Genomic DNA, 19,312 nt, shown 5'->3' with positions numbered 1-19,312 from the left:
CCATAGTGATTGGCTCAGGGATGATTGCACAAGCCAAGCCAACCCAATCTGCTGCAGACAGAAGCAATCTAGGGACACAGCATGGTACATTCAGGGGACATTCCAATATTTGGCTATGGTTGGGGCTTGGGTCTCAGTGGGCAACGTTAGGAGACAAGGCTAAAATGGTGGGCAGGAACCATTTATGAAGAACCTTGTGTGCTATGCTAGAGATGGGGGAGCTCTTAAGGGATTTTAAGCATGGAATTCACGTGATCATATTCATGATTTAGAAGAATTAATCTGATGGGGATATGAAATGGGTTAGGAGGAAGATGAAGCAGAAAGCAAGGGAAGAATTGAGATCTCCCAGTAAGTCATCCAAACCATGCGTAATGAGAAACCTGAACTGTGGGGGCGGTAGTGGGGATAGGAAAGAGGGACATTGTCGGGGTGTTACCCAGGACCTCTCCAGAAGAAACAACAGAATGGGGAAACATGATAGCAACACTTTCCTTGAGAGATTGTGTTCTGAGTCCATGTCTCATTTAGAAAATGGCAGTAATTTTCAGAAAACAAAAGCAAAATATAAGTTTCACTTAAGACCATGTTTTTTAAAGTTTAACACATACACAAATCACCTGGGGATCTTGTTAAGATGCAGATTTTGATTCAGGGTGGGACCTGAGATCCTGCATTTGTAACAGGTTCCCAAGTGATGCTGGTGCTGCTGGTCTGCAAACTATACATTGTGCAGCAAAGACTTAGGGCTTTTTGAGATGTGAGTGGGTCATTCAAATAAATAGGTCCAGCAGCCAGTCAGTGTAAGTTCTAGACTTTAGGAAAGATAGAGACTTGGGCTCAGGATATTTGGGAGTCATCAGCACATAGGTGGTGGTGATACTGGAATATGAAGATAATGGCACAAGGATAGTGTTTGCAAAAAAAAGTAAAAGAAATACAAAGATAGCCCATGGATAGTACCAGCATTTAAGGGGCAGCTGGAGGATGAGGGTTAAGAATATGAAGAAGTGGCAGATGACTCTAGTGTGTCAAATTTTCAATGATAAGCCTTTAATTCCCAATTTTATTATATAAAAAATAGACACCATTTTGAGTATTCTATTCCTGGCACTCAACTATTTTCTAGAACATATAAGAGATGTCACATTAAAAATTTCTCTAACCATACCCCATTACTATGAGCTGGTGGAAAATTTAATGTGGGTCACTAGTAGAGCTCTACAAACCATACCCAGGATTTTATGAAGGTTCCAGGGGTCTTACTCAGCCCAGTACTTTTGGGGAAGGCCCTCAAGTTTTCACTCAGTGTTGGCTACTATTTCTGTGCTCATTTCCCTATCTGTTAGAGATGACCTGCTTTGCTGGTTCAGTGCCAATCTTGAGCATGAGGTCTTGGCCATGGATAGAATCTCTGATGCCTAGTGTCTGCCTCCCTAATGATACCACACAGCCATTCTCATCTAAGGTCTTGCCAACTCCCTCACCCATTACGGGTGCTCGATAGTCACAGAACCTGCAACCTTTCTTTTCTGTTATTCCCATCGGTTGCTACTTACTCAATCAACCTCAAGAGCCTCTAACCTCTTTCCACTTTGTGAAGAGGAAGAACCTCAATACATAGGTCTTTTGGTACAAAGAGCCTTTTATTATATCCTGGGCCAATGGAAGTCCCAGATCTTGTGCCAGAGCTATCACAGGTAGTATCCAATCATTCTCTAGCATTCTTTTATAGCACTGAGAACAAATTAATAACTTACTACCTTGACAAACCGTCTTACCACACATGCATTGTCCCGTGAGATCCCCACAACTACTCCTTGGGTAATCCTCATTTTACAACCCGAAGCTTGGTTGATTTCAGAAACTTGTTTCAAGTCACACAGTTCCTAAGAGGCATGTACGTTGGATTCTAGAGCAGTGAGGGCGTGGTATATTACTGCAGTTCTTATCAAAATACCTTCCTCATTATTATGTGTGAGTGGGAGTGACCAGACTCAAACTCAGAAACTTCACCTACAGAGGGAAAAGTCTCCAGGTGTGCGTCTCGGATAGAGGGCTGGGATTCCTTTAATCTTCACCACAGCCCCACTATCTCGATTTTACAGATGTTGTAGAAGGAGGAGATGACTTGCCTATGGCCACAAAGCGAGGGCTATGTTTGCTGGCTCCCAATATAGTGTTTTTTTATCAAACTAAAGTGGCAGGTGAATAGCTGAGTCACACTCCCACAAACCCCAAAGCAAAGCACTCCAATTTAGCTTCCCTCTTAGGAAAAGTACCTTGGCACATGCGCACTATGCACGAGAAGCCCCACCCCAGCTGCCTCTGAGCACTATTCAGCACGCATGCGTCAGGCGGCTCCTCCCGCCCCTCCCCTTCACTTCGCGCTGTTCCCGCTACTCCCCGCCCCTTTCCCGCCCGGATGTAACCCTAGTTTTGCCGGATGTTGTTGTGAGTAGGAGAGACACGTGAGTCTCTGCTACGTCATCACTGGCCCGCGCAGAAAACATGGCGGCGGCGGGTGTTGTAAGCGGGAAGGTAAGTAACGGCCACGGGGAGCACTTTCCTTTTTTCTGGGATGGGGGATGCTTTTGCTGCTTGGAGGCTGGCGGGGAGGAACGCGAGGGCCTTTCTGTATCAAGAACAGCTTGTGGCAGGTGGAGGAGAAGAGGACTTGGTGGTGTCAGCTGTTTTCTGGAGAATGCCGGCTCAGTCCTGGCATTGGACAGCTGGCTACAGCCCGAAGGCCAGCTAGGCCTCCGCACAGTTGTGGTCAGCTCTGCCCCGGGGCGAGGTACTTTTATTTGTAATACTTTTCCTAAGGGACAGGTGGTTGCCCAGTTCCTTTTTTATTCCTAGCTCACTTTTTTAGATTTTAATGTGTGCTCTTTTGACTCCAGCGGCTCTCTCTTCGAGGCCTTTATCTGATTTGCCCCTGCCTTCCTCTGCTTCACTCTGGTGGGAAGGCTCTTCGAAAGGAGCTCTGAGCAGGTGCTGTGCAGCAGTGCGCGTACAAAAGAAGTGTATTGAATCCATTTTACCAGACTGCTGAATTGGTTGGTGGTTGTGAGCACAAGGGCAGATTTGTACTCAGGGAGCTGGAGATTTACACCATCCCACGCTTGTCTAGGGAGGCATTAGTTAAGGTATTTATTTCCTAGACGTCTGTATGATGTTACCCTGGAATTATCTGTGGTGCCCTCTGAAGGAGACGGTCATTGATCCCCGCCTAGTTGGTTAGGAAATAAGATTGGGTGCGGAGGAGAATTGTATATTGCCCATTCACGTTCCGACAGCACACCTGACTTCTTAAAACTAGCTTGTTATTTAGGACTATCATGACATGCCCTGACAGCATTTCCCGTTGCGGGAGTATTTCATACCGTTGGGTCTTGTGATGACTCATTCCACACTAAGGACTATTTACTATCTTCCGCTGTTCCTTGCGTTTAATTCGTTTTCCCTGTGCTGCCCTTCCCATCTGAGTTTGAATTATTTGGCAGCACTTGAGGTTTGGTGTGTGGACTACTAGACTAGGCCACCAAAATAACATGCAGTTGTGGTTTCTGTTGAGCAAGCATGATTTCTCTGTCCTTCATATTGCTTATATCCAGAATGGAGGTGATCTTAGTCATAATTTCTTGTATTGGAGCTGTTAGGATTACATGAAATTAATAAAAACATTAATTAAATAAATTACATATTTCCGCATATCTGCTATTTTAAATAAGTTGGTCATTGATTTTTTGATTATTGGTGCTCTTTGGTTGTCTTATCAGTTATTGTCTTCAGGGCAGATGCTGATCTACTTGACTGACTACATACAGGATGGGGAAAAATAGGTTTATAGTTCATATGGAAAGTAATACAGTAATTAATGAATAATAATATAAGAATAAACTCTGTGTTTTGTGTACTCACAACTGTAACCTGCTTTTTCCCTACCCTGTATGTGAAGGTTATCCTCTTTGATTTTCCATCTGTGCTGATCCGATCTAAGATTTTCCAAGAAGGGATCATTCCTTTTGAACTACATTTCCCTCTTTGAGGTGTGGATTGGTTTTGAAAGAACTCTTGAGATGATGAAACAGCTGTGAAATATAAAACGTTTTTCACCCTTTCTTCCCAGGCACTTACCTTTTCTTATTTGGCTTCTTAAAATTAGTCTTTTATTTCATAACTCTGCTCTGTCACCTCATTCTCACTCATTGCAAATTCACACTCATTTCCATCACTCCATCTAAACTATATCTTCATGCCAAAAGCTGCCCCTCTCCCAAGTAATACCATCATGACCCACCAAATCCACTTATTCTCTCAGTAAGCCCACAGCTAGTTTAAAGGCATCATCATTCACCTGGGTGCATGTAAAACAAAATAATATTCATTTCTATGACAGTTTTTTAAAATATTTGATTATTTATTTTAGAGACGGGGAGGGAGAGACAAAGAGAGGAAGAGAAACATGAATATGTGGTTGCATCTTGTGTGCCCCCTGCTGGGGACCTGGCCTGCGACCCAGGCATGTGCCCTGACTGGGAATCAAACTGGCGACCCTTTGATTCACAGGCCAGAGCTCAATCCACTGAGCCATACCAGCCAGTGCTCTATGACAACATTTAATCAATAACCAACCCCTAGCAGTTTTATCTTAATGATGTTTCTTAAGCTTGCTGCATCCTCTTCATTCTCAATGCTTTCTTCATTCAGGCCTGTAGTTTTGAGTTCTTGGCAGTTTTTTTTTTTCCTTGTGTGCATTCTCTTTGCCCACAGGCACCTCAGTACCACCACTGGAGTTATTTTTCTAATGCACAAATCTGATTGTCTTTTGCTTTAAAAAACAAACAAAATATCTTTTCTTTTGTTACTGTCACTGTTAAAATAGTACTCAAGGCATAAAAACCTATGTTACTTTTCTGGCTTTATCTTATGCCTGCCTACTTCCCAGTCTTTTTGGGGGAACGGGGAGTAAGGAAAGTATATATATATATGAGGTTTGTCCAGAAGGTGTCCAGCCATGCAATATGAAAAATAGAGAAATTTATTGAAGAAGATACAAGAAACATTGTACATAGCACAATGACACCTCAGCCCTCTTCAAAGTAGGCACCTTGGGACCTTACATAGTTCTCCCAATTGCCTTCATCTACCCTGTTGTATTTTTTTGAATCTCATCGTTGGTCTGAAATCTCTTCCCATTTGAAGGTGATTTCAGTTTTGGTAACAGAAGTCTTAGGGCACCAAATCTGGGCTGTAGCAGGGCTGAGTCACCTGGGTGATTTGATGCTTCGCCAAAACTACACGAGACGTGATGCATGAGTGGGCACGTTGTCATGATGAAGCTGCCAATCACCAGTTGCCCATAACTGCAGCCTTCGGAATTATCAGAATAGTTTCTGCGGAGGAACAGTCAAGCTTAATGCAAAATTTGGTGCAGATTTGTTGCTGTACTCAGTCATTTTGAATGTGATTGCCACACAGTATACATGCTCACGTAACAGCATCTATTTTGCCCACTGACTGGTACAGTGAAGTTGTCATTATTCACTCATGTGCATTCCAGTCCACTCTCCTTGGCTACCAGGTTACATCGGTGTTGGACAAACCGTTTTTGTTATATTAACAATGGCTGAACTTTTCCTGGACAGACTATATACCATATTTTGCCATGTATAATGTGAACCCATGTTTTAGTACTGATTCCCATGTATAATGCAAATGGACAAGTACTACCCATATATAATGAGCATCATACAAATTATGCATGGAAATCAGTACTACCCATGTATAATGCTCATCCTTATTTTTCCCCTCAAAAATTTGGTCAAAAAAGTGCACGTTGTACACAGCAGAATACGGTGTGTGTGTATTTGAGAGTGTGTATGTGTGTATTTATTTACCTTTCTCCTGCCATCCCCCCAAAAAGGTTCAGCTGAACCCTGTCTACTTTAGGAACCTAGGGCAGGGGATGTTAACCAGTGTTCACAGGAATCACATGTGGTGCCTTTAAAAAATACAGATACTGGGCCACAACCTCGGTCTACTGAACTAGAATCTTTCTGTGTTGAGATGTAGGATGTAGAGTAACTTTTTTAATAAGTCTACTTTCCTTGCTTTGAACTTTGAATGTAGGAAGTGTGGAGGCAGGATGTTAATCTCTGTCCTATGGATAAGCAGTGTAAGATAAGAGGTAAGAGTTTGACTCTACAGCTAGTTTCTGAAACTAATTTCATATGTAATATGGGGATGATAATAATACATACTTTATGGGATTGTTAGGAGAATTAATAAGATATATTAGAACAAAGCCTGGTACATAGTAAATGCTGTGTAGGTGTTATTCATCACCTTAATTTCCCAGTAAGTTATTGGTTGGGTATGGTGGAATTTTGAAGATTAAGAATATGGTTTTACTATGGCTGTGAATTTTATTTTTGAAATTACCTCCAGCTCTAATTCTTATTATTTTGGGAATTTAAAAATACCCTGTTTTAGGAGTTCTGTATTTTTTTCTTTTAATTATATTTTATTGATTAATGCTGTTACGGTCATCCTAACATTTTCCCCTTTCCCCCCCTCCAACCAATACCCCCACTCCCTCTGGCAGTTGCCATACCATTGTTCATGTCCATGGGTCATGTGTATAAGTTCTTTGGCTACCCCATTCCCTATACTGTGCTTTACATCCCCATGGCTACTCTGTAACTACCTATTTGTACTTCTTAATCCCTTTACCTCTTCACCCATTCCCTCACAACCCCTTCCCATCTGGCAGCAACCAAAATGCTCTCTGTATCCATGAGTCTGTCTCTGTTCTTCTGGTTTGCTTAGTTTGTTTTTAGATTCAGTTGTTGATAGATACGAATTTATTGCCATTTTATTGTTCATAGTTTTGATTTTCTTTTTCTTAAGTCCCTTTAACATTACATATAGTAATGGTTTGGTGATGATGAACTTTAGTTTTTTCTTGTTTGGGGAGCTCTTTAGCTGCCCTTTGATTCTAAATGATACCCTTTGCTGGGCAGAGCAGTCTTGGCTGTAGGTCCCTGCTTTTCAAATGACTTTGAATATTTCTTGCCAATACCTTCTAGCCTGCAAAGTTTCTTTTAAGCATCAGCTGACAGTCTTATGGGAACTCCCCTGTAAGTAACTGATTGATTTCTTTCCTCTTGCTGTATTTAAGATTCTCTCTGTGTCTTCAACCTTTGGCATTTTAATTATGTCTTGTTGTTAGTTTCTCCAGTTTGTTTGGGACTCTCTGTGCTTCCTGGACTTACATGTCTGTTTCCTTCACTATACTAGGGAAGTTTTCTCTAATTATTTTTTCAAATAGATTTCTACTTTCTGGCACTTTCTCTTCTCCTTCTGGCACTCCTCTGGTGCAAATGTTGGATCTTTTGAAGTTGTCCCAGAGGCTGCTTACACTATCCTTGTTTTTTTGATTCTTTGTCTTCTTGTTCTGACTGCTTGTTTTTTGTTCTTTTATGTTCCAGATCATTGATTTGATTCTCAGCTTCATTCACTCTCCTGTTTTTTTTTCCTATAAATTGTTCTTTATTTCAATTAGTGTATCCTTCATTTCTGACTAGATCTTTTTTAATGCTGTTGAGGTCCTCACTAAATTCCTTGAGCATCCCTATAACCAGTGTTTTGAACTCTGAATCTGACGATTGCTTATCTCCATTTCGTTTAGTTCTTTTTCTGGAACTTTGATCTGTTTTCTCACTTGGGCCATATTTCTTTGTCTCCATTTTCGCAGTCTCCCTGTGTTGTTTTGATGTATTAGGTAGAGCTGCTATGACTCCTTTGCCTTGGTAGTGTAGTAGGTGTCCTCTAGGGTCCAGTGGCACAGCCTTGTCTATCGCTCAGGCTATGTACTTGAGGTGTACCCTTCATGTGGGCTGAGTAAACACTCCTCTTGTAGTTGAGCCTTGATTGCTTTTGGCAGATCAATGGAAGAGATTTACCTGGGCCAGTCAGCTGCAAGGACCACTGCTGACCACCACCTTTTTCCCTTTGTGGAAGATCAGCTGTGCAGGGGTAGGGTGATGGTGCTCCAGTGTGGTCGATAGTTATCCACTGGATGTGCATTCTGTGGGGTTTCCTGAGTGGTATAGGCCAAGGTCAACCCCCACCTGTATTTTACCTGTGGCCAAAGTGTAGTGCCTGAGCTATAAAGCAATCTGAGATGCCTGCTACTTGTGCTTGACTTGGAGATTCCCAAGTGGAGCCAAACTGTGATCCAAAGCTGGCTGCTGCTATTGCCATGCCTAGGGCCACTTAGCAAAAGGTACAGGGGCTGGGGCTCCCTGAGGCCAGCTGTTGCTTGTTTAATAGGATTTAAGAAATTGTGAGGTATGAGCCAAGACCAGCCATTCATATGGAAAAGTCAAGGTAACAGTTTGGGTGGCCCATAAATTGGGTGGGACAGAGTCTCAGGGGATCTCCAGGGCAGGGTAAACAGTGTTAGCCAGGTTGGTAGAGTCTCAGACATGGCACCCACCTGCTGCCTCTGGGGCCCTGTGTGGAGAGGGCTCAGAAAAGCAACAGTGACTTGCATGCCTTTCTGTCTGGGAGAAACTGTTCTCCAGCTCTCCCCTTGATGTCAAACGTTTCACTTCCTCCCTGTATGTCACTGGTGCCTTTCAAGGTGCTACCCCAGTGGTGGAGCTCAGAGGGAGTGAGTCTGAGTGAGGCTGTTTGTGGGTTCTTTAAGAGGAACTGCTTGGGACTCCAGAAATTTCTTCCACCAACTCAGTCCCCACTGGTTTTTGCAGCTAGAAATTTGGGGGACTTACATTTCTGGCACTGGAACTCTGGTTTGGGGCTGGGACTCCTTGCCTCTGAGATACCCCTCCTGAATTTTTATCCACTACACGTGGATGTGGGACCAGCCCATTCTGCCTCTCTACCCTTCCTACCTGTCTTAATGGATATGGTTTCTTTAATTTTGTAGTTGTCAGACTTCCATTTCACTCAATTTCTGATGGTTCTGAGTGATGATTGTTCTGTATTTTGGTTGTAATTTTGATGTGGTTGTTCAAGGAGGTGGACCATGTTTACCTATGTCGCCATCTTGACTGGTAGTCTGGAGTTGTGTAGTTTTGATGAGTTTTGATGAATGAAAAAAGTCATAGGCAGGGTTTAAGGAAATGGAACATGATGTCTTGGGTTCAAGCCCTTGCTCCATTGCTTTATAGTTGAGTTACTTTGGGCAGCTTTCTTAATTTTATTTGCCTCATTTTTTTTCATTTGTGAAAAGAGGGGTAATAATTATATTTCCATTGTGGAATTGCAGAGAGAATGAAATGAATTAATATTTGCAAAGCATTTGGAACAGTGCTGGTGTCAAGTGCTCAGTAAAGATTCTGTTAAGAAAGATCTTTTGTTAAGAAAGATCTTTCAAAATGTCTTCAGGTAGTAAGGTTATTTTGGAAATAGTTTAATGTTTATTTTTGCTGCTATTTTGCACAAAGATTAAGACTTCACAAATATAAAAGTAATATAGTTATGTAAAATAAATTAGAGAGAAAGGAGGCAAAAGGAAAGTAAAAGTAGGGAAGGTAGATGAAACTGAAGTACAGTTAAATAAATGGTGTGCTTTAGTGAGCTCTAGGTTGGCTGTAAGTTTTTTGGCAGTCAAAGTACAGAGGGGAACCTGATCAATCATAAGAATTAATAGAATCTGTGGTAAAATAAAACCAAAAGCAAAACCTAATAAACTAGTTTCTGAAGATTAGACCAGAGTATGAAGTCTTCTGTAGATTCTTTACAGTATGTTATGTAATGAATGTAATTATATGAGATAGTGTATCCTTTTGGTAAGGAAAAGGATCCTGTATTTCTTGTTAGTATGCTGTTGTTTTTTGCCTGTGGGTAGTTCAGTAGCTCAGTGAATACAGGGTACTAATTTGTTGTATTCAGTTATCTGATTTGACTAAATTAAAGGGTAGAGTTTTTTTTTGTCAGTATGTGTGTATGAATTTTTTTCTTCTTTTTAAAATACTGTTTTCCTTAGCTGAGCTTTTGAAAGTGGGTTTAAGTTTGACAGTAAATGCTGGTTTTTAGAATTCAGCTATTCTTTGTTGCTATGTATGTATAAACCCATGTTTTTACAACCAAACAGGGAAGGAGTGACATCCTTTTGTGAATAATGAGAGAAACAGGGACATGTCTGTAAAGGTGATCCTTCTTTTCTAACAGGTGCACAGAATTGAATTAGTGGAATGAGTTGAGTTTACCTCATAGAGAAGGTGGGAGAAAGGAGATAGCCTGAAATAGGTTTGTCCTTATACCCAGTGCCCATGATGGTCGCAATTTACTTTCATTTTTGAACAAATATTTATTAAGCACCTAATTTGTTTCAGTCACTATATTAGGCAATGGGGATACATTAAATAGCCTCTTACTTTGGAACTTACATACTGCAGTTGTTTAGAAGGAATACATTCATTAAAAACCACCTCTTACCATGTCTAAATAGGCAGTGCAGTATGAACTTCAAGTCCTTGAAGTTGGCGTAATATTAGTGAATATTTGTAGTCTGAAGACCTGAAGACTGATGAATCATCATGAAGGCAGACCCGCAATGTTTCACCTGCATTTAGCATAGATTCTGGCACATAGTAGGTATTCGGTGAAGAGAAATGAACAAAAAGGCAGAGAAAATGAAGGGGAACTAGAGTGAGAGAGATCGGCTCGCTAATTATAGCACTCTTGGAGTTTAAAAAGTCCTGTATTTTTGCATTTCACTCTAGGTTTGTTTTTACTGTTGTGTTAGAATTTGGTTCTGTTGAAAATACCTTGAAACAAATGGGAAATCAGCTGTTATTTTTTCTTAAGAGTTTGTTTTGGTGGCAATCTTAGTAAGAATATATTTTGAAGCTTAAATTTGGCCCCTTCCAGTTCCTTTTAGATATACTTAACAATCTTGTGAAACCCTTGTGCTTAAGAAAGATAAAGGATATTTTTGGTATCTTGTCAATTTTCCCAGAGACTTTTTTTCCTAGACTAGATCTTGTAACATGGTAGTACCTTTCTGGTATGGGGTACTATATGAGTGTATTATCTTTATTTTTTCTGGCATTCTTTAGTTTAACAAATGTTTGTGTAACTTCTGTTTGCTGAGTGAGTTCTTTGGATATGAGAGTGGTTAAACACAGACTTCTTTCTTGATGGAATGCAGTGATTTGCAATTTTAAAAAGTTCAATATATGAATTAGTAAAAACATGTCTTTTTGAGAAAGAATTCAAATGTTGAATTCAAATGAAAAAAATTCAGATGTTGAATTTGAATTCTTAGGGACATAGCTGCTGGGACTAGATGAAAAATTATAATACAACCTTTTCATTTTCACTTTTTTTGTGAAAGGAAAACCTTATGAAATCTGTTAACTGTCTCTTATTGTGCAATACTATAATTGTATATGTAGTTGTTGGTATAAGAGAAGTCATTCATTTAGTCCTCATTGTAGCTCCCCAGACTGCTAAATTATTCCTGCTGTCCTGTCTGGCATTCTTTAGCACACTAATGTCCATGAGCAATAATAGTTCTGCACCTTATTCTTCATTGAGAATTGTACCATTCTCAATATCTCAGTGTCTATATATCTTCACTCAGAATTTGTGGTTTGTTTCCCTTAAAACCACGTATGTCCTACATTTCTTTAGTTCCATAGTGATTACTGATCTACATGTCCTAAATAAAACTCATTGTTTACTTTCTTCTGTATTCCATCCTTATCTCAAGTGAATAACCTTATCCACTCAGTTTTGTCCTTGACTCTTCTTGCCTTCACCTCCCACATATGATCAGTCATGAAGTCCTATCATTTTGACCTTTTAAAATAACTTTCTAAGCCATCTGACTTTCCTTATCTCCACTGGTGGCTACCTTAGTTAAAGACACGAGCCAGTCTTTTCCTCTCTGGCATTACTGCAGCTGTTTATTCTTGGCTTTGTGCCAGAGTGTTAGAAAAAGACAAGTTGGACTTGGGCACTACGCTGGTAAAACTAACGGCTTTTTAGTGGCAAAGATTATTTTCTGAGTAAGTACAAACTCAAATTTTTGAGCATAGCTTAAAAACCCTTTATGATCGCATCTCTACTCTTATTTCTCAACACTAGCCTCTGCTTTCTGATCTGGGTTGTAGCCATGCACTGAACTGCTGTCTTTATAGAACATATATCATCTTTTCTCAAATAGTTAGAATTGCCATTCTTCAGGTCTCAGCTTTTATGTCACTCTGGTTAAGTCTTCCTCATTTCTCATCCTGCCCGAGCCCCTTAAGTCTAGGTTAGATATCATTTATAAGGGCCTGCTGTGGCAGCTTATTAATACTTCTTTTATATGTTGTGATTACCTGTTTTCCTAATGTTCAATTACTTTGTTAAGTGCTATGAAGGCAGTCACTGAATCTTACCTTATTTATACCTAGAAGCTTGCTTTGTGCCTGGGGTATTATAGGTCTTCACTGTGTATTTATTGAAGACATAACTGAAATTGGTATCTTTGTTCAGGATCCTGTGCATCACATTCTGCTATGACCTTTGATTTTCTGACTTATATGACATTCTAGTTTAGTCAGACACTTTTTTTCAGTATGTGTGTTTTTCTATCAACACCATTTATTATGTGAGAAGCATCAATTGGTCATCTATTTATGCTTTAAAGAAAGAGATTGGTTAACAAATAATAAAACATTTATATATATAATTACCATTTTGGGTGGATTTTATTTCTGTGTATGGATCCATATTTTCTTCTAGTTTAATTTATTCTGCCTGAAAGACTTTAACATTTTTTTTTTGTACTGTAGGTCTGATGGTGATGAAGTTTTTTAGCTTTCATGTGTCTAAAAAAGCCTTTATTTTACCTTCTTTTTTTGAAAGATATTTTCTCTGGGTGTAGAATTGTAGGTTAACAGTGATTTTTCTTTCTGTACTTTAAAGATGTTGCTCCAAGGAGGTGGCAGGAAACTTTTGGAGGTTTTGGCTATGTTTATGGCTTGATAGTGATGGTTCCCAGTTATATACTTACCCCTGTACTTAGATGTTAAATATATATAGATTCTTACACTCGTATGTCAGTCATACCTCAATAAAGTGGTTTAAAGTTGCTCCTTCATTGTCTGCATTGTTTCTAAAAAAGAAATCTGTTATAATCATTATACTTAATATTTTTTCCTTAGACTGATTTTAAGATTTTCTGTGTATTACTGATTTTCCAATTTTATTAGGATGTACCTTTATGTATTATTCTTTGTGGTTCTTGTACTTTGGAATTCATTGAGCTGTTTAGATCTGTGGGTTTATGGTCTTTGTCAAATTTGGAAAAATTCTGCAGTTATTCTTTTCAAAGGTTTTTCTGTTTCTCCTCACCATCATCTCCTTCAGATACTTCAGTAATGTGTATACTAGACCACTTGAAGTTTTCCTGCAGCTCGTTGATGCTCTGTTCACTTTTCTCAGTCTTTCCCCCTTTATGTTTTGTATAGTTTTATTGCTATAATTTCAAATTCGTTCTTCTGTAGTGTCTAATCTGCCATTATGCCACTTGGTGTCTTTTTCATTTGAGACATTGTAGGTTTCATCTCTAGAAGTTTAGTTGGGTCTTAGTAATATTTTTGATGTCTTCTCTTTTAACTTGTTCTAAATTTTCTCTAGTGTCTGAATAATACATAGGATTCAGTTATAATAATGTCTTAATATCCCTCTCTACTAATTCTATTATTTGTGTCATTTTGGGTGATATATTATTGGTTGATTTTTTTTCCTCATTATGGGTCATGTTTCCCTGACTGTTAGCATGCTTGGGTGTTGGATGATATAAAATATTCTGGAGTTTTAGCGTAGAAGTCAGTTAAGTTATGTGGAAACAATTTGATACTATTGGCTCTTGCTTTTAAACTTGTTAGATGGTATCAGCACAGCATTTATATGAAACTAATTTTGCCACAGTGCTGAGGCAAGACTATTTTGATTGCTCTAGCCAATGCCCTGTAAATTATGAGTTTTCCAACTCCAGTGGGAACAGCTTTTTGTGAACCTGCAGACTGTTTTCTCTAATAATTTCAGGTGGCTTTCCCCCTCTCCTTAGGTAGTTAACTGATACATCTGCACTTTCTGAACACTCAGTGACCTCTACAGACCTTTTGAGTTCTCTTTCTGACCACTTCTCTTTTCTAGTACTGTTTTGTGAAATCTGCCTTGGCTCTCCCCAGTTCCTAGCTCTGTGTCCTCAACTTAGGGAGATTTTTGTATAAGGTGCCTGGTATATTTTAATACTTTTAAGATATTTTCTGAGCTTGATTACGTAGGAAACTAAACTTTTTCTTAAATGAAAAATAGAATGGGCAACAGTTGATGTATGTATGGGAAAGAAAGAGTTGCACAATGTGCTTCAGTTAGGTAAAGTGTTGCATTTGATTCTTTAGGGTTGACTTCATTAAGCTTCCAGAATCTCTTCAGTGTTAAGAGTATCACAGAACCTTAGATTGTGTTGTAATATGCTTTTCTTGGCAGGTGAGTACCCCTTTTTCTGTGAGAACTGTGAAGTTTTTGGTTATTTTAATACCTGAGTATGTTAGACTTAGGTGAAGATATGCTGAAGTGTTGTTTCTGGAAATGTCTCTGATCTATTTGTCACTAAAGTTTGAGATTTTAAGAGATTTTTTTTCCATAACTTTTTTCATATATCCATTTTGTGGCTCCCAATATTAATTATCCTGTTTTATGAATTGATGAATGGAAGTCTGGAAAGGTTAGTTTAGCTTTTAGAATTTCTCTGTATTTTCACTTTACTCATCAAAATGATTTTTTAATTCTTATAACAGTATATAACTTTTAACTTTGAGATATTAAAATAGTTAAAAAAGTTAGAGGAATTCACATAAAGGTTACAGTTGTACTTTCAACCTTTTCCCATCCCATTCTCTCTTCTAGATGTAACTTCTGTTGATAATTTAAAGTGTGTCCTCTTCTAACTTGTTTTATGTATTTTACAGAGGTACAGAAAAACTTTTAAAAAATATAAATGTTATCATACTATATTTAATTGAGGTTTTTCCATATATGTTTGTCCATTTAATCTCTCTCATTTTTTTAAAACTTCTGAATACCATTCACCATAGAGTGAATCTCAGGATATATTTGATCATTTCTCTTTGTGGACATTCAGATTCATACCTTCCATTTTTCCTTTCCTCCCTTCCCCTCTGATGTTATAAATAACTAATGCTATTGTGAATATTCTTATGCATAACTTTGTGCATGTGTGTAAATCTATATGCCTTAACATTTTTCATCTCTATACAAACGATAGAACTGTCTCCCACCACTCTCCAACTTTTGCCTTCTGCTTAATGCTAGTTTGTTGCTTCATAACTATTTTATTGAAGGCCATCTTGAGTTTTTGAGATTAGAACTTCTCTGGTGATCTTGATTACGAGAAGATTCTTTTTTGACATGATATAAGTCCCTAGCCCCACTGGCTAGTGTGGCTTAGTTGGTTGTGGTGTTGTCCTACACACTAAAAGCATGGAGATTCAAAACCTGGTCATGGCACATACCTAGGTTACTGGTTTGATCCCTGGTCTGGATACATATGAGAGACAACTGATTGATGTTTCTCACATAGTGTTTCTCTCTTTCTCTTTCGAAAATCAGCTAACACATTTAAAAAAAAAGAAGTGACTGATGTAACACAGTAGAGGCATTAAAATACTGTGGGAACTGTATAGCACAGTGTCTAAGAGCAGTTTTCTGGTGTCAGACGACCTGGGTTTCAGTCTCTATGCCACTCCTTTCAACCTTTTACTATTTGTGTCATTGGCCTTAGTCAAGTTATTTAACCTTTATTTCATTTTTTAAAATTATGTTGTATTGTTTATGCTATTACAATGGTTCCAACATTTCTCCCTTTGCTCCTCTCCACAAAGCACCCCCCACTCCCTCAGGCAAAGCCCATACCATTGTTCATGTCCATGGGTCCTGCATGTATGTTCTTTGGCTATTCTATTCCCTATGCTGTATTTTACATCCCCATGACTATTCTGTAACTACCAATTTGTACTACTTAATCCCATCACAATTTTTGCCCATCCCCTGACCCACCTCCCATCTGGCAACCATTAGAATGTTCTCTATACAGTATCTATGATTCTGTTTCCGTTCTGCTTGTTTATTTTGTTTTTTAGAATCAATTATTGATATATATTTATTGCCATTTTATTGCTCATATTTCTGATCATCGTAAAGAAGACCCTTTAACATTTTATATAATACTGGTTTGGTGGTGATGAACTCCTTATGCTTTTTCTTGTCTGGGAACCTCTTTATCTGTCCTTCGATTCTAAATGATAGCTTTTCTGGGTAAAGTAATTTTAGTTGTAGGTCCTTGCTTTTCATCACTTTGAATATTTCTTGTGAATCCCTTCTGGCCTGCAAGGTTTCTGTTGAAAAATCAGCTGACAGTATTATGGGAGCTCCCTTCTAGGTAACTAACTGCTTTTCTCTTGCTGCTTTTAAGAGTCTCTCTTTGTCTTTAAACTTTTGCATTTTACTTATGACGTGTGTTGGTGTGGGTCTCTAGGGTTCATCTTGTTTGGGACACTCTGGACTTCTTGGACTTGTCTCCCATACAAATACTAACCAGGCCCAAACCTGCTTAGCTTTTGAGATCAGATGAGATCTTCTTGGACTTGTGTGTGTATTTCCTTTACTAAGTTAGGAAAGTTTCCTGTTATTTTTGCAACAGGTTTCTGGTTTCTTGCTCTCTGTCTCTGCTTCTTCCCTCATGATGCAAATATTGGAATGTTTGAAGTTGTTCCAGAGGCTGCTTACACTATCCTCATTTTTTTAAAAATTTTTTTTGTCATCTTGCAGTTCTGATTGGTTGTATTTTGTTTCCTTATGTTCCAAATTGCAGGTTGATTCTTGGCTTCATCCACTATACTGTTGATTCCCTGTGAATTGTTTTTTATTTCAATTAGTATATCCTTTGTTTCTGGCTGGATCTTTTTTATGCTGTTGAGGTTCTCACTAAGTTCCTAAATATCCTTATGATCAGTGTTTTGAACTCGGTATGTAATAGATTGCTTGTCTCCATTTTGTTTAGTTTTTTTCCTAGAGTTGTGTTCTGTTTTTTCATTTGGGATATATTTCTTAAGCCTCCTCATTTTTGTCAGCCTCTCTGTGTTTGTTTCTATGTATTAGGTAGAGCTGCTATGTCAACTGGCCTTGATACAGTGGTCTAATATAGTAGGTGTTCTGTGGAGTCCAGTGGCACAGGCCTCCTCTGTTACTCAAGTTGGGTACTCAGGGTGTACCCACCATGTAGGCTTTGTACACCTTTTTGTTGTTGTTGAGCCTTGTTTGCTGTTGGCCGAACTGAGGTCAGCCACTGTCTGTATTCTGTCTATTGTCACACAGCATAATCTCCAAAGGGATTATGTAGCAGCCAGTGGCTGCTACTTTTTCTGGGCTTGTGCCCAAATGAGGCCAAGCTGTTAAGGCCAGCTGCTGCTGGTGCCGGGCCTGGGGTATCTTAGTGAGAGGTACGGGCTTGCTGAAGCCAGATACTGCTTGTTTGAGAGAATTTAAGAAAATATGAAACATAGGCCAAAAAAACCATTCATATTGAAAAGCCACTGGAAACAGCTTGAGTGGGCCCTAAAGTTGGGTGGGACAGGACGTCAGGGAGTCACCAGGGTGGGGTAAACAGTGTGAGCCAGGTTGATGAAATCTCAGGTATGGTGCCCACCTGCTACACTGTGGCTCTGTGCCAGGAAGGCTCAGAAAAGGAACAATGACTTTTTCCAACACTTCTATCTAAAAGAAAGCTGTGCCCCATCTCTTGCTTTGGTACCATACAATTCTGTGCCTCCCCATATGTCTGTTGCCTTTCAATCTGCTACCCCCACACTGGAGCTCAGAGGGAGTGAGTACCAGTAAGTTGGGCCCAGGCCCTTGAACAGGAACTGTCTGGGATTCCAGAAGTTTCAGTCTTCCACAGTCTTAATCTGCTCTGCTTTTTACAGTCAGAAGTTATGGACACTTAGCTTCCTGGCACTGGAACCCTGGGCTGGAGGGCCTGGTGTGTGGCTGGGACTCTTCATTTCTGAGATATCCCTCCTGATTTTTACCTGCTACACGTAGTTATGGGTCCAGATTATTCTGTATCCATCCTTCCTACCAGTCTCCATGTGGTTTCTTCTTTAATCCCATAGTTGTAGAACTGTCATTCATCTTGATTTCGACGGTTCTGAATGATCATTGTTCTAATAGAGGGGGTGTCCAGCTCATTTTCACTGGGGGCCACATCAGCCTTGGCGGTTGTCTTTAAAGGGCTGAATGTAATTTCATCTCCTTAACAGTTAAGGAGTAGTTACATTTATATAGTCCTAAAACTATTTTAGCCCTTCGAAGGCAACTGCAAGGCGGATGTGGCCCCCGGTGAAAATGAGCTTGACACCCCTGTTCTGTAGTGTAGTAATTTTGATGTGGTTGTGTGAGGAAGCAACCTTCATTGCCATCTTGACTGGAAGTCCAGTTTTTTTCATTTACATATATGGGCTTCTATCCTAATGACGCAGTAGGAAACAGTTACAGAATTTATGGCCCTGGGTTATATAAAGATTAAGCTGTAATTTATGGAGGCCCTAGTGCATAAATGTTCCATGAATGTTAGGTAGAAACAGGAGAGAGTACAGCCAATTTATATTCTTAAGCTAGTTGGTGATGGTGATGGACTGTGATGGTGCTTGTCTTGCATTGTTGATCCTCATGCTATTCTTAATATTGATATGATTATATTAATAAAAAGTCTATATAAATAGTAAGTACACTGTATTCCAAACTTACTTATGTCAAAAGTACTTAGGTCTGGAAGTGACTATTTTATTTCTCTTTTACTTATTTTCATAATGAAAAAAATTTTAATGGTTCAAAGGGATTCTAGGAATATAATATTAATTTATAACATTATTCTATAGAACATCAATTTTCAGCCTTTTCCATTTCATGGCACATATAAACTAATAGCTAAAATTCTTAAGGTACACCAGAAAATATATTACACTTTTTCTGATCTGACCAAAAAATAGACATATTTTTGATTCATTCATACCAGATGGCTGTTGTTGTGTTGGCTGTTGTCATTTATTTTTCAAATTTGATAATATAAGGGAAAAGTGGTCAGTGCCCCTGACTCAAGTATTGCATGTTTTAAATTTTTTATGGACCACCAATTGAAAATCACTGCTATAGAAGATAAGGCTTCACTCTGGGACCATGTTTTAATCATATTTGT

The 19,312-nt window shown here is 39.1% G+C and overlaps 1 protein-coding gene across 2 annotated transcripts in view; it reads left to right on the top strand.

Annotated features, from left to right (window-relative positions):
* The first annotated feature begins 2,486 nt into the window (after positions 1–2,486).
* Positions 2,487–19,312, top strand: part of TBC1D15 (TBC1 domain family member 15) — a 67,388-nt gene continuing 50,562 nt past the window's right edge. For both annotated transcript variants that reach the window (XM_045829711.1, XM_045829710.1), the window contains exon 1: positions 2,487–2,541. In XM_045829711.1, coding sequence (XP_045685667.1) covers positions 2,512–2,541 — 30 coding nt within the window. In that variant the 5' untranslated portion in view covers positions 2,487–2,511. The remainder of the gene's footprint in view (positions 2,542–19,312) is intronic.

Source organism: Phyllostomus hastatus, unplaced genomic scaffold, assembly GCF_019186645.2.
Source record: "Phyllostomus hastatus isolate PE091 unplaced genomic scaffold, TTU_PhHast_1.1 phas_scaffold_93, whole genome shotgun sequence".
Classification (NCBI taxonomy): domain Eukaryota; kingdom Metazoa; phylum Chordata; class Mammalia; order Chiroptera; family Phyllostomidae; genus Phyllostomus; species Phyllostomus hastatus.
Note: the sequence above shows the minus strand (reverse complement) of the source record. Positions and strands in the feature narration are given on the sequence as shown.